Raw genomic sequence first — 15,624 nt, forward strand, 5'->3', positions numbered from 1 at the left:
CCCACTGTTTTATCTACCTCGGATCAACATTTCTCATTCTCAATAGCTTTGGATGGGCATAGTGTATTTCTAAGTGTTGTGTATGCTAGCACAAATCAACTGCTTAGAAGATTTATGTGGGACAAAATTGTTCACCTGACGAGCATGAATCCTGGTCCTTGGTGCTGCATAAGGGACTTTAATGTCGTGCTAGGGGCTGAGGAGTGTAGAGGTGTTAGAGCCCCTGCTAGAGGTCCATCCAATGACTTCAGAGAATTTACGAATAAGACTAATTAATCCACCTGCAAACAAGAGGTGCATCCTATACTTGGTCTAATAGAAGAAGAGGAACTTCCTTAACAGAGAAGAGGCTTGATAGATGTCTTTGCAACAATGATTGGATAAACACATGGTACCAAGTTCATTGTTGCACTCTGCCTCAACTTTCCTCTGATCATCACCCCCTTCTTTTGGGTGCCAATAATAGCTGCAGTGAGTCAATCTCCCAATTCAGATTCCAAAAGATGTGGCTCAATCATTTGGATTGCAAAAAAATTGTGGCTGACAATTGGAATAGAGAGGAATTTGGTTGCCCTATATCCATTCTCTCTAAGAAACTAAAATACCTTAAGCAGGAATTAAAAGTTTGGAATGTTGAAGTTTTTGGAAATGTTCATCAAAGGGTCAAGTTTGCTATGGCTGTAGTGGAATCCATTCAAAATTCTATATCTGCTATAGGTCCCACTGAGGAGATCCTAGAGGAGGAAAGGCTTGCCCGAGCTTCTTTAATGGAAGCCTTATCCATGGAGGAGGATTTATAGAAAAAAAAATCTAGGCTTGATTGGCAAATCAATGGTGATAGAAACACATCCTTATTTCACAGAGTCACCAAAATTAGGCATGTCTCTAAGTCTCTATCTTTGCTTAAAAATGGGGACTTCATCCTAACTGACCAGGTTTCTATTGAAAGTCATGTTCTACAATGCTTCACAAACTTATTTGCTGCTCCTAATTTAATTTCCTCAAATGATCTGGTTCAGTCTCTCATTCTTAACATGCTATCTGATTCAGAGAATATCATGCTAGTTGCTTATCCTTCTAAAGAAGAAATCAAATCTGCCATGTTTTCCATGAATGGGGATGGGGCTCCTGGCCCTGATGGGTTTAGTGGATGCTTTTATCAGGCTTTCTGGTCCACTGTTGGGGAGGATGTTTATAAGGTAGTCCAACAATTTTTCATCCTTGGCTGTCTGCCCCCTAATTTGAACTCTAACTCTGTGATTCTCATACCAAAATCTTGTAGTGCTGATACAATTGAAGAATTCAGACCAATTGCATTGGCCAACTTCCAATTCAAAATTATAACCAAAGTTCTGGCAGACAGATTGGCTATAATTGCTCCAAGGATTATTTCCAAGCAGCAAAGAGGTTTCATTAAGGATATGCAAATTCAAGATTGTATATGTCTTGCCTCTGAAGCTATCAATTTGCTTAATCACAAGGTCTTCGGGGGGAACATGGCTATCAAGATTGACATAAAAAAAGCTTTTGACACAATTGACTGAGATTTTCTTCTTCTCACCTTGGAGGCTTTTGGCTTTAGCTTGAAATTTAGAGATTGGATTAAAGTAATCTTGCAATCTGCCGAAGTTTCCATCAATGTCAATGGCCAAATGGTGGGTTATTTCTCCTACAAAAGAGGTGTTAGACAAGGGGATCCCATATCCCATATTCTATTTTGTATTGCTGAGGATGTGCTTAGTAGGGGTATTGCTAAACTGGTCACTGATGGTTTGCTAAGCACAAGTTTTGGTCCAAAGTTGATCCAAACCCCTAGTCATGTATTTTATGCAGATGACATATTGGTGTTCTGCAAAGGAATCAAGAGAGAGCTCCTCAAACTTCAGCTCCTTCTGCATAAGTACTCTCAAGTATCTAGTCAACAAATCAAAAATGCAAAGAGCAAATTCCAATCCATTAACATTACAACAAGGAGAATTGAAGCAATTGTTGAGGTTCTTGGCTTCTCCTATGGATCTCTGTCATTTATGTACTTGGGAGTTCCCCTGTTCTTAGGAAAGCCTAGAACAAATCACTTACAAACAATTTCTGATAGAATTATAAACAAATTAGCAATTGGAAAGGAGCCCTGTTGTCAATATTGGGGAGAGTCGAACTAGTGAAATATGTTATACAAAGCATGCTGATTTATAGTTTCTACATTTATGCTTGGCGTGCTTATCTTCTCAATTACTTAGACAAATGCATCAGAAGTTTTGTTTGGTCTGGTGATACCTCTGTAAAAAAGCTTATCATAGTTGCTCGAAAGAAGGTTTGTACCCCTCTAATTGAAGGAGGATTGGGTTTGAAGTCTATAAAAAAAGCTAAACCATGCTGCTTTGTTGAAGCTTACTTGGGAGATGCTACACTCTGAACAAGAATAGGTTGTGTTCTACAAACAGAGGTTTGGTAGTTCAACTACTCCAACAGATAGATATCTTAAGTCCTCTACTTGGCCTGACATAAAAAGAAACTGGCACAAAATGCAAATGAAAGCAGTTTGGATCATTGGAGATGGTTAGCATACTAACTTCTGGTTAGACAACTGGCTTGGTGAGACCCTGGTGGTATCAATGCATATTGCACTTGATATACATTCTAATTTAACTGCCAAGGTTGCTAATTTCATTATCAACTCTAATTGGGCCCTTCCTGCTATTTTGGAGGATAAATTCCCCATTATAGCTAGGAAAATCAATCAAACAATCATTCATACGGGGAAAGACAAACTCATTTGGAAAACTGCTAATGATGGAGTGTTGACACTCAAAGAGACTTATCACCATTTGAATCCTACATTAGGCCAGACTAATTGGGGAAAGCATATCTGGTCCTCCTGTATTCCTCCCTCCAAATCATTCACAACTTGGAGGCTAATTCAAGAAAGAGTGCCAACTGATGAAAATCTGAAAAGTAGGGGTTGCTTTTTGCCTTCAATCTGTGATCTTTGCAAGAAGACAGAAGAGACCTCTACACATTTGTTCCTCCATTGTCCTTTTGCAGTTCTTCTCTAGAATTGGCTCAACAAAACCTTTTCAATTAAAATGGACACAACCTCAATAACAGCATTACTAAAGTCGACTCAAAGAAATTGGAGCAACCAGGTGAGGCAGGTTTTGACAACTAGTATTATTCATACTATAAACTTCATCTGGTTTTGCAGGAATCAGGCTAGGTTCAAGGACAAGCCTCTCACTTTTCACTCAGCCTTGTCTAAACTGAAATCAACAATCTCTATGTCTGGTAACACCTCCACTAAGTATGCTTACAACAATATGCATGACTTCTCCCTACTTAGAGACCTCCATATAAAAATCAACTTCAAAGCGGGTCCTAGAATCTTGGAAGTCATTTGGAAACCATCCTCACCAGGGAGAATTAAGCTCAACACTGATGGTGCTTCCAAAGGCAACCCCGATCATTCTGGTGGAGGTGGTATCTTTAGGGATCAAAATGGAATAGTCATGGCATGTTTTGCTTGCTATAATGGTTTAGAAAATGCTCTCTTTGCTGAGTAGAATGTGGCTATTCTATGAATCAAGATTGCTCACAAAAAAGGTTGGCAAAAAATCTGGCTGGAATGTGATTCAATGTTGGTCGTGGATATTTTTAATCGAAAAGCTAGAGTCACGTGGAAGCTAGCTAGTAAATGGAGTTTGTGTCAAGCAATGTTAACATCAATGGACTTAGTAATTTCTCATATATATATGGAGGGAAATTCTAGTGCGGATAAGCTCGCCAATTATGGAATTTCTTTCATGGTTTACACTTGGTGGAACCATGCTCCAATTTTCATTCATGAGGAGGTCAATAGGAATAGGCTAAATTTAGCGAACTATAGGTTTGCTTCATTGTAATCTTCTTTGTAAACTCTATCCTATTTATTATAGTTGGTGGTGCATTAACACAACTCGTTTACTAAAAACAACACTTACTATGAAAGTGTGTGTTAAATGCGTGAATAAAAAAATCAATAATACTTTTCTAAAATGTGATAATATTAACTTAACCATAGTTTAATTTATTTTGCCACAATTTTATCCATCACTATTAGTTTGTTTATTTTGCTTCACTAATGTCTATGTCAAATTGGTTTAGGTTTTATCCACAGTTTTACATATGCTAATTTGTTGATTTTATTTCACTAATGTATATGACAAATAAATTTTTACCCGTCGCTAATTGCCACATGTTGCTCATGAAAATGAGATGATTTTTTAATTAGACAATATTTTAATACATCTTCTTCTCTTTATTAATTGACTACCTAGCAATTTTTATATTTAATAATATAATAATAAAATTTTAAATGAAATTAAATAATGCTCAATAAATTTAAATTACCATAGTGCCCTGATATTTTTTGGGAAATTCCCTTTAAACTAGAAATTACTATAATATCTTTGATGTTGTTTTGCTGGAAGGTTTGGACTTGGTTGCAAGAACCGGACTGGACTGGTTTGATCAATAGACAAATTTGAAAACGATTCTGGTTTGCAATTTTAATTGAATGAGAGGTTGAACTGCTTTGAACTGGAGAAATTTTGGTCCAACCATGTTAACCCTAGTTTAATCGGAATAACTTGAGAAGTAAACCAGACTATTCACTTAAAATTTAAAAAAAAATGGAACAATACTCTAATGTTTTATTTTACTTCGGTCCATAAAAAGATGAATATATGTTACTTCAATATAATTATACATAATTGTTAATTTATAAAATTTTTTATTTATACATAATTATATATTTATAGATAAAAACTATTAATTACGTATGAAATTACCTGGTTCGATTATATTATTTAACTGTACAAAGCGATTAAACCTAATAGGGACCATTCTAATTTGATGTCTGGCTCATGGTTCACAATATTAATTCACATTAGAAGAGTTATAAAAATCGACTCAGATCAACCGGTCTGGTCAGTTCAACTGTGAATCGAGCATCTGATATGTTCAAGTCTCTCATCTAACTTGTTTGAAATCAAAATCTAATTGACTCAGTTCGACTCGGTCGGTTTAATCACAAAAAACAGTGACTCAGATGGTCGGACTAGTTGGACCTTCCAAGTCAATAATTTTTTTTATAAAAAACAACCAAAACAATATCGTTTCGAGATGAAAAAAACTTTTAACTTTTTCGTAGTTACATTTGCCATTTGTTAATTTATGTTATAATAAAACTTCCATATTTAATTAAATTTTAAAATTATGTACAATTTTGTTGCTTGTTAAGTGTCAAATTATTAATGAAATGTATATGACTTTTTGGGCACTTAGTGCATATTTATGCTGTAATTGTGTACAATTCCCGATAACTTAGTTAATCTTATATTCTTTAGAAATTTAATTGTATTATGTTGTTTGCAGGTTAGGAAATGATGAACAAATGATAAAAAAGGAGAAGAATGAAGTTTCTGAACGTACAAGCCTCGCCCAAGCAAGGGAATGATCGCCCAAGCCACAATTCAAAAGAAAATCATTAGAAAACACTGTTGTCCCTCGCCCAAGCGAGGACTGTCGCCCAAGCGACAATTGGGGGTCAGTAATCCTCTAGCTTTTGTTTCTCGCTCGCTCAGGCGAGGTGTTCAGGCATGGGAATGGCATCTTCTCTCGCTCAAGCGAGAATCCCTAGCTTGAGAGTGAGACTAGCAGTTGGAACCTGATATAGACAGTTTCAGACAACAAGGAGAATCATCAAAGCACTTTCTGAAGCATTCTTGGAAGAAAATTGAGAGAAACACAGTGGAGATTAGGATAGAAGTCATGGGAACGATTCTAATTCGTATTTCCTTGTATAATCTCAAGATTCTGGCATTGTAATGGTGAGGATGAGTGAATAGTGCTCGTTGTGGGTGTCAAAATGTAATCTTCTAACCTTTGTACTCCTAGATTCGAATCTATTGTAATTGTTATTTGATTTTGGGAAGTTTATCCCGTTCTTAATGCTTGAATTTCTTTGCTACTAATTTCTTGCTCTTGGGTTCAAGTTTAATTGGAAAGTTAAACTTGATACCGAATCTGGATCATCTTCCTTCATACATCATTGGTCTAGGAATGGACAATGATGAATGAATTGCTTTTACATGAAACTTAATGCTATTTAATCGGTTAAATATCCAAGGAATTGTTGTTTGATGATTATTTAAGAATTTTACACTCAAGGAATTGATGTGAATGATTTGAAGAAAATGTGCATATGAATCAGTAACTTCACAAGTTACTTAGAATTGAATCCATCAATGTCAATGAGAAAGAACGATACATTTCGATCTCAACTTATTTTTAATCTTTTTAGTCCGATTTAAGATTTTCCAAAACCAATTACAAAATTTCACAAACCAATTCTTGTAAATATTTACTCAATTCATTCTTGTAGGAATTAGTGTAAATCCATTCTGCTCCTTGAGGACGATATCCCGATATTTTGCCAGACTTTATTACTTGGATGATACGGTGCGCTTTCCGTTCCATAAATATCTAACATTGCTTAATTAAATTTTAGAATTATATACACTTTTGTGCAATTAAAGCCTAAGACATAGGTTGTTTAACCACATTTTCAAATTACTTGTGATATTTTATAGTCGTAAAATATTATATGTTGATTATTTAATTAGGTATGATAATGTGTTTAGATTTAAAATATAGAGTTATTAAATAATGTTAGTTAATATTATAAAATTTATAGAATTTTTAATGTAAATTGAATCAATCAATTCAATTATTGACTCACTAGTCCAACTAGTGACTCAATACTCTATCTGAATGATTGAACTATCCTAATTTAATAACATTACACAAAAGCCATCTTTGTCACAATGAAAGTATCAAAATAAGGATTTAAGGAAATTTAATTTGCTCTTTATTTATATAATAATAATACTTAATATCACAAACAAATAGCCTCATTTTTTTTGCTACATCAAATAGCCTTATTCTAGTTGCACTCATGACCTTACACTGATCTGATAAATGAGTACAACATGGCTACATACATTACATAATTGTGAATAAAACACACTTTGTGATCTCACTTAAACACTAATACGAAATTGAGCTCGAAGGAAATTGCCAGAATATAAATGCCTTCAATAAATGGTACATATATGATTGATGAAAAGCTAGAAACTTAATGTTAAGCATTTGTAGCAATCTTCTCCTCCTCAATGTGGCAACATTTATAGCTGACAAACACTTCCATTTTGCGGTGACACTCTGGGCACTCAATGAAATCTGGGATCTTCCCGGTAATCTTAGGAATTTCAATATGGGAGCAAATATGAGTCGAAAGAATAACCTTCTCATAGTGTTCTTTAAAGGAGATCTCGAACCCAATTTTGATTACAAGCTTTTTCCAATTATCAAACTCTGACACTGTCTTCAACATCGTGGTTCCATGGCCAGTGAGCAACACAGTGGAGCCATGTGTAAGAAGTGCCCATCCACTCTCATTCTTGTAGGAGAACAATTTCTGCACCTCTTGAGTTACACTGTTTGTTGTCTTGTCTACATTGGTTATAAACAAACTCTCTACTCCTTTCCAGAAGCGATTACCACCTACAGTTTCAGTCTCAACGTAAAATAACTCAATTGAAATATTCGCTTGCTTAAGAGTGGAATCACTTGCGAGGGTACTAGCAAATGTATTGAATCGTTGAATCCATTCATTGTCCTTGCCTCCATAAAAGAATATGTACTTTTGCTCTTTGAACTATTTTCCAAGGAAAAAAAATCTTAGTTATAGTTGTTTTATCTAAAAAATTATTGCACAATATGTCACTAAAAATACTAACATGAATGCCATTTGAAATAAACCAGTGATAATATTTTAATTTGTTGTTGCATTTATAACATGTCTCACATAAATGTGAACAATTAAGGCAAAATGCGATCGGCATAACCACAATGAATATAGAGACAAAAACCCTTTTTGTCTAACCGCAATTGTGGTTGCCATTGTGAACCATAATTTAAATCCTTAACCATAATTGTTGTTGTTTATAAAGTTATGGTAATAATATGTAGTATGTAGTTGTTGCATATGATTTATGAAATACTTACCCATTGGGGGATATGTGGATTAATGTCTGTAACCAGGGAATGAATCCAACTTGATTCTAAGGTTAATGACTCTTGAATGGTTTGAGTGAATGGGAAGCCGCTCAACCCCCAAATTTCAATCATATAGAATGCATTAAGATGAAGAATCTTTGTTTGGGGACTCAACACAACAATGGTAGGCTTGTTTGTGAACTGCAACTCTTCCTTTATGAACCTAATGCCTCTTATGGGTTCAAAGTGCTGCAACACATACCAGGGCATCTTAGACTTCAGAGACTCAAATTGTATACGCAGTTCATCGTTCCATTCTTCCACAATGGGAACCCACAAAATCTTGTATTGGTCTCCTGTTTTGATTTTATTATAAATTGGTATGAGTTGATCAAAATCACTTTCGGTGATGTCCAGGGTTGAAAAGAACAAGAATATCTCCTTATTTCGCACCACACGAATGCTAACCTGTTTACAAACATATTTCATTAAAATTCAAAATCAACTAGTCAAGGTCAACACTTCTTATCTAAAATGAATTGAACTCGCATAGTAAAGATTTTACACATGTTGTGTATCTTTGATCATTCATACATTAAAATAATTGATATTAAAGTAAAAATCATACACATAAGTATAATGGAAGATGATGGGTGACAATTTAAAAAAATAATAGTATTGCAACATATCAGTTAAACTATAAAAATAATATAAAATTAGCATGTGAGCATCATTGATAATAATTGTTGTAATAGATTACGTATAGCTGTCCTTTGATTTTTAGATGGGTTTCTGGAGATGATGTAGATATAAAAAAAGATTGAAGTAATATAATATTTTGTAAGAGAGATTGACAAATTTTGGTTGTTTGTATAGCACTATTCATTCAGATATGATGCTAACCTGTGTTTTAGCAGCACTATCATAGATAGGCACCTTCGGAGCGTTTTCCCCAAATATGAGAAACTTAAGCGTCACAAAAATTTCAGTTGGGGTTTGAAAGTATTTCCTCAGAGTGTTGAGATATTTTTCTTCCGCTGAGAAGTAAAATAAATCCTTCAGCATCAGGCATAAAAAGCAATGTGTTTCATTGCTATTTAAATGGTAAAAAGTAGGATCATATATATTGTTCCCACGGTGTAACTTCATTTGCAATTAATTTTGATTTATTATGAAAAGAAAATTTAAATTTACTTAACTAAAATATGAAATAAATTAAAATTTTGTTATCCAATTAAAATAAGTGACACATAATGTTAATCTGCGACTAATTTACCTATCTGTGGAATTGTTAATGATATCTGCTTTCTTAATTTGTTGAGTATTATGTTAATCTTATGAGCAAATGGAGCCAGTTCTTGCCTCGTGTCCCTGAAATCATAAAGCAATTATATATATATGGTTATTTTAACAATTACAACTTAAAGCTTAGTTATTTTTGAGTATTTTCATTCTCTTACTTATCAAGGGTTAGGGAATCAATCTGAGTAACAATTGCTGCAACAGTGATTATAGTCCAGTAGACATCAACTGGGATTTGTTCCAAGGCCGGTATCAAAGCTGGCACATCCTTTGTGTTATGAGTTGAAGCTAACTTTCCCAACTCAAAGATGAGCTCAATCACTTTCAAAATAATCTTGATTAAATTGTTGACCTCTAAAATTGAATTGCGGTGTTTTTGCAAAGCTGAGGGTTTTGTTAGAGTAGGCACTCGCTTGATTATGGCTAATGATTTGGCTCGAAGATCAGTTGACTCTTGCTGAGAAAGAAGCCAGAATTCACCATATTCAATAGCAAAAGCTGCAAGAGTAAGCACTGCTTTTGCATCCCATGAATAAGTTGATAGCTTTTTGAGGATTGTTAGTGTGGTCTTGTGAGCATTTTCCTCTCCTGGAGGCTTGCAGGATAACTGCCATCGTCAAATCATTAATCTCATTGCAATATAACAGTGCACAATGATAATATTGATATAAATATATATATATATATATATATATATATATATTTTAAAGCAAGGGTGAAACTACACCTACAAATATATTAAAGAAGCCAAAAACCATTACAAGTCCCTAAACCTATAGATAGGGAGGAGTAACAAATTTATATGAAAATCATGAAACAAGAAGGAAGGAAGTGAATTCCACCAATAGTCCATTCTATAATTAACACCAAAATTTGTCAATCTATCCGCACAGGAGAGGAAAATGCTCACAAGATTTCAGAACCATGAGATATATTTATGAGATAATTCTTTAAGTGTTTTTATTAATTTTCATCCCTTCTAAAACCTAACCTTTTTTTTTTGTTATCGCATGAAGGGTGTCTTCCATTGGACTATTATATGATCTCTTTCAAAATAAATATATGTCAAAATTAATAAAATGTCTTCAAATAATGGTGAGGTATCACAAAAATATTCCCCTTATTTGAGATTACTAGGATTTAACTTATAAAAATAATAAAGATTATTAACTAAAGACCTCTGAAGAAATTTGCTTCAGGGTACACAATGGTGAGGAGAAGTTATCTTGGGGAATCGGATGACAAGCACGGTCTATGTTTCCCTGGGTCCCCTGAAACAACAAACCATCAATAATTAAACACTTAAAAAATCAAATTAAGGAAAGTAATAATTAAAAAAGACGGATTAAGGTGGGTAAAATTTTAAACCTGCACAACATTGTCAACAATGTAGGTTGAACACGTAATAACATTTTCAACTAGAGTGAAAAGAGTGCCAGCATCAAACTTGGAATCACTATGGACATGGGTTGAATAAATTTGCCCCAAGATTTGTTCATCAGACAAGGTTAATGGGTTGTTCTCATTCTCGGCGGCCATATTTATTTTGGGAAGAAGTGAAATGGAACTGATCTTAGGTTATGGTTTGTAGTGATGACAAGGGATTTTGGTGCATGGTGTGGTAGCTTCAATGCCTTATTTATAGTCTTGAGACCTGGGTAATTATTTTTGTTTACACAATGCTCTACGTTACTTGATAAGAATCCAAATATAAAAAATGTGCGTTGGAAAACATGATGTTTTAATTTTTAAATCTTGAATTATTATTTATAATACACATTTTCTATTTTAAATTTATTAACAAGTACTCTCAGTACACTCTTCATTTAAGTATCAATCCCGATTATAGCATTCAATGTTATCAAAACCGGTTCGGACCGGCCGGTTCAACCGGAGAATCAGCCAACCGGTCCCATAACCGGCATGAAACAAGTGTTGTACCGGCTAAGCATCAAAACTAGTGTAAACCGGAGAAAAACCGGTGAACCGTGTCAAAACCGGTGAACCGGCCGGAATTTGATTGAACCGGCCGGTTCATACTTGTAATTTTAAAGAACCCCACATAGGTACATACCACATAGAATTAGACTTTGGATTTATTAAAGTTGTTTGTTTTTGAGAATTCTTACTTTGACTATAAATATGAATTATAAATTTGAGTATCTACATATTAGATAATATTTGTTACAGGTTTACACACATATATATATAAACATGTATGTCTGGTTTAACCAGTTTAATCTCATGCGGTTTAATTACTGAACCACTGGTTAAACCACTAAACCAGTACCCTCACCGATTTGATAACCGACCGGTTTTAATAACATTGATAGCATTAATAAGAATGACATGCTGATTGTGTAAAATACATTTGCAATGTCACCGGGTCAAGTAAAACACACATAACTATATTGAAGTCCTTGAAAATGGCAATGTTTTTATAATATGAAGCAGAAAAGAATCAATAAAGAAATATTTGAGACTAAAATCTTCAATAGTGGAAAACTTGTTGAGGCTTGCGAGATTTGTGAGAGAATAAAGGGTACGGTGAGGAGGACTCGACCCTATTTACTTATCTGATTTAGCTTGATCTGATAAAGAGTTGGATTCAAAAATTGACCCAGACAAACTTTATGACCGTTAGGGGACAAACATAATCCGGCCTAACCCATTTCATGATCACTCACTTATCATGTTTATATGTTCTCTATTCAATTGTGTATAGTGTAATGACATCTCTTTAGTCGAAAGTATAAATAATTTTCTAATTTTTTATCATATATATATATATGATTAAGAATATATATATCATTTGATATGTCAAAATTACATATCCATAATAATAAGTAAAATATGTAGAAGACTCTATCTAAAATAAATATGCGTTATATTTAATCGGGTCTACAGTTAGGTTCAAAGGCTGTCCCAATTGATATTGGGATCGGGTTAGCTTCGCATCTAGGATCGAGTATGTGTTCACCTACCAAAATTTAGGATCGGGGAAGAGACAAATCTTATTCAACCTAACCCAACCCATGCTGATTCCTAATAAATGGTACTATGTGAGGATTATATATATATAATGAGTTTAATTGATGTGTCTAATAGATAAATATTTTAAATTTTTAACTAATTAAAATTTACTCTTACTTATTCGCTATAAAAAGTCTCATTATGGTTCTGATTGGGAAAACTAACTTTGTAGTTGTAAAGGTAGCTGGAAGCTTATAACTATGAAGGTAACTTATTAAATTAGAATTGTTTGATACAATGAACTTTGTAACTAATTTGGAATTTAAAAAATGACTAAAATGACATACATTATTTATTTTGTTATTTATTAATTGAAGTAATTAAATGTATAGATAATTTAAAATAATCATTTATTTTAATATTTTAGTTATAACTCGATATTTAATATTTAAAATAATCATTATGGTTCCTCAATATTGTATTGTTTATATACATAAAAATTATTCCTAAAATCTAAACAAATCTTTTTACATATCACCTCCATATTTGAGTTTAGGATAATAACAACCTAATCAATCTACACAAATTTGTTTAGATATCAACTTCAGATTTAATTTTGGGATAATAATAACCTAATCAATTTAAACATCTCTATTTACATAGATTTGGTTTGTTATTACTGCATTACCTCCCCTCGAGTGGGATCATGGAGATTCAGAATAACCAACTTGTCTAGTAAGGATTCAAACTATGGTTTTCCCAAAGCTTTGGTGAAGATATCTGCGAATTGAGCAATAGTTGAGACATATGCTGGAAGAATATTATAGTGGAGGACTTCATTACGAACAAAATGGTGTGTTGTTTCTTTGTTTTCCAAGACGGATGTCCTAACCTGTTGTGTCATACTTCTAGCTCATTCATTCCTTCAACTTTGCATACCTTCTTCATTGGGGCTTCACGAAAAAGATAGAGTTCATTTCTTCATTCACCCGAACCAATCAGCATCTTCGAAGTTCGGTCCTCTATAGCACACATATCACTAGTAAACTGAACATTACAGTTTGAGTCATCTGACAATTGTAATATAAAAATCAAGGATTTGAACTGAGGTATATAAAGTATATGTTCAAGATTTAAATTATCATAAAGTTTTAGTGTCCCTTCCTTAATAGAGATGGAAGTGTGTCCATTTGGAAGTCCAACATGACATCCAGACATGTCCTTTACATTGCACAGGTGTTGCAAATCCTCTGACATGTGATTTGATGCTTCACTATCAAGTATTCAAGGTGAATGTTTTTTCTTCTGAGCATATTGAGTTCTTGAATATATCACAGAACTTTCACCTTTAGTCACTATGTGTGCCATACGCAATTTCTCAAAAGATTTTTTTTTGGTTTGCTTTGATACCATGCAAAGAAATGGATTCAGATGTTTTATTCTTCAATACTGCACTGTTTATATACACAAAAGTTGTTCATAAAATCTAAATTTTTTTGTTTACTTATCACTTTTAGATTTGATTTTAGGATAATTACAACCTAATCATTCTAAACAAATCTATTTTATTTTAGGATAATAATAACCTAATCAATCTAAACAAATCTGTTTACATAGATTTGGTTTATTATTACTGCATTAATTTGTTTTATTTTGATATATTTTTTGTTTTGAATATTTTTCCGAAAAATAAAATTAAGTTATATAAGTTTACAAAATTCCTCCACCATTGATACTATGTATCATTAAAATATATATTAGGGAAATATTTCATACATTTATTAACAATCAAATTCAAAAATAATGTATACATCGCAAAAGGAATCCAGCAGGAAATAACTTATCCATCATAAAAGATTTTTTTTATAAGCAATAGAATTGGATTAATAGCACAAGGGGTGCTAACCCAAAGATACAACCAAAGGACCAAACAATTAGGTAGTAGTCAAAATAGAGGACCACAGATCTATACCCCAATTAGTAAACAATAAAGAAGTACAATCCGATTTATTACAGAACCAAATCCAAGAACGAATCTTAATAGAGTTCATAAGATTTAACACACCAAACTCATTACCCCCTGAAGATTGATTCATTCCTCGAAAGCCAAATGGACCAAACCACTGAGAACCAAAGCATCCTCCACCACTGAGAGACTTTACGGTTGCTGCAGAGATTCATGTGCACACGAAATGCATCAGTTGCACTTAGGATCCCAGCTGACCTTGTAGCATTGAACCATCCATCTACGTTAATACCCATCCAAACATAAAATGATGTCCAAATTTTTTGTGTGAAGACACAATTGACAAACAAATGAGAGACATCCTCCTGGTTCTGCTAATAGAAGTTACACAGCAGCTCCATTCCAGCAGGAATAATATGCCTTCTATGAAGCTGCAATTTAGTGGGTAATCTCTCTTTCAAAAGCTTCCGAATGAAGCAACAGACCTTAGTAGGACAACAACCTATCCATACCTTATCCAGAAGCGAATTCACACCATAGGTAGCCGGATTAAGAGCCAAATAATATGCCGTTTTAACCTCATAAACTCCCGTGTTCACCAGATTCTAGGACCAAGCATCCGACTCATCCTCCTTACAGCTTACCGAGGCAATTGCAGACACCACTTCCAGACACCATTCTCCCAAGAACCACAATCAGAGACTAAGTCGTCTTTATTCAGGACCACAGAAAACAACCTTAACAACCTCCTTCCATAAAAGATTCTGAAAAGAAAATAACTTATCTTATTAACTCTTATAATAAGTGAGAAATCATGTCACATTATTCCCTCATTCCATAATTTGTATTATTCGAAGTTTCACAATTGCTATCACCATCTCCATGTTCATCTTATGGTGTATAATCTTGATGTTTCCCTAACTTATGAAAGAGCGGATCATTAGTTGAGTTCATGCGAATATAATTATGTAATACAAATGCAACCATAATAATAACGTAATTGGAGGACAGGTAAGAGTGACAGATAAAGTTAATAGAGTTTTTTTTAATTAAGGGCATGTAATATAATTTGTTAAAATATTGAAGGGCGAAATTGGAAAGTGAATTATTGAAAGCTACTTTCACTTTCTAAACACTACTTGGAGTAGCTTTTTGAAAAGTAGTTTTCAAACGCTACAAGCTCCTTTTTTTTTAAAAGCTACAAGCTACATTCAATTTTTGTTTACTGAACGCATTTAATAGATTTTTGAGTAACTAAAAAAACTACCAGCTACTTGAAAAACTACATT

The 15,624-nt window shown here is 33.6% G+C and overlaps 4 protein-coding genes across 4 annotated transcripts; 3 read left to right on the top strand and 1 right to left on the bottom strand.

The window, feature by feature from the left end:
• LOC109335458 lies at positions 1,653-2,561 on the top strand. The gene is made up of 3 exons (XM_019571593.1): positions 1,653-2,130; positions 2,238-2,311; positions 2,442-2,561. Exons 1-3 carry the CDS (start codon positions 1,653-1,655, stop codon positions 2,559-2,561), a joined length of 672 nt encoding a protein of 223 aa, XP_019427138.1.
• Positions 2,613-3,053, top strand: LOC109335459. Its single transcript, XM_019571594.1, has one exon. The coding sequence runs from the start codon at positions 2,613-2,615 to the stop codon at positions 3,051-3,053; it is 441 nt and encodes a 146-aa protein (XP_019427139.1).
• LOC109335460 lies at positions 3,084-3,557 on the top strand. Its single transcript, XM_019571595.1, has one exon. The coding sequence runs from the start codon at positions 3,084-3,086 to the stop codon at positions 3,555-3,557; it is 474 nt and encodes a 157-aa protein (XP_019427140.1).
• On the bottom strand, positions 6,914-11,053 carry LOC109335317 (protein SIEVE ELEMENT OCCLUSION B-like). The gene is made up of 8 exons (XM_019571449.1): positions 10,765-11,053; positions 10,575-10,667; positions 9,555-10,003; positions 9,371-9,465; positions 8,998-9,131; positions 8,104-8,562; positions 7,150-7,753; positions 6,914-7,086 (listed from the first exon to the last, which is right to left on the bottom strand). The coding sequence occupies exons 1-7, from the start codon at positions 10,933-10,935 to the stop codon at positions 7,178-7,180; spliced, it is 1,977 nt and encodes a 658-aa protein (XP_019426994.1). The 5' UTR covers positions 10,936-11,053; the 3' UTR covers positions 6,914-7,086; positions 7,150-7,177.

Source organism: Lupinus angustifolius, chromosome LG20 (assembly GCF_001865875.1).
Source record: "Lupinus angustifolius cultivar Tanjil chromosome LG20, LupAngTanjil_v1.0, whole genome shotgun sequence".
NCBI classification, from domain to species: Eukaryota; Viridiplantae; Streptophyta; class Magnoliopsida; order Fabales; family Fabaceae; genus Lupinus; species Lupinus angustifolius.

What these genes read in the sequence shown, in the direction of transcription:
- LOC109335458 (XM_019571593.1), top strand. Translation starts at nt 1,653, where the DNA reads ATGGTGGGTTATTTCTCCTACAAAAGAGGTGTTAGACAAGGGGATCCC. An exon ending in AGCAATTGGAAAGGAGCCCT is followed by an intron (nt 2,131 to 2,237) that starts GTTGTCAATATT and finishes TCAATTACTTAG; the next exon opens with ACAAATGCATCAGAAGTTTT. An exon ending in TCATAGTTGCTCGAAAGAAG is followed by an intron (nt 2,312 to 2,441) that starts GTTTGTACCCCT and finishes TTCTACAAACAG; the next exon opens with AGGTTTGGTAGTTCAACTAC.
- LOC109335459 (XM_019571594.1), top strand. Translation starts at nt 2,613, where the DNA reads ATGCATATTGCACTTGATATACATTCTAATTTAACTGCCAAGGTTGCT.
- LOC109335460 (XM_019571595.1), top strand. Translation starts at nt 3,084, where the DNA reads ATGGACACAACCTCAATAACAGCATTACTAAAGTCGACTCAAAGAAAT.
- LOC109335317 (XM_019571449.1), bottom strand. Translation starts at nt 10,935, where the DNA reads ATGGCCGCCGAGAATGAGAACAACCCATTAACCTTGTCTGATGAACAA. An exon ending in TTGTTGACAATGTTGTGCAG is followed by an intron (nt 10,668 to 10,764) that starts GTTTAAAATTTT and finishes TTGTTGTTTCAG; the next exon opens with GGGACCCAGGGAAACATAGA. An exon ending in ATTAACAATTCCACAGATAG is followed by an intron (nt 9,132 to 9,370) that starts GTAAATTAGTCG and finishes TTTACTTCTCAG; the next exon opens with CGGAAGAAAAATATCTCAAC.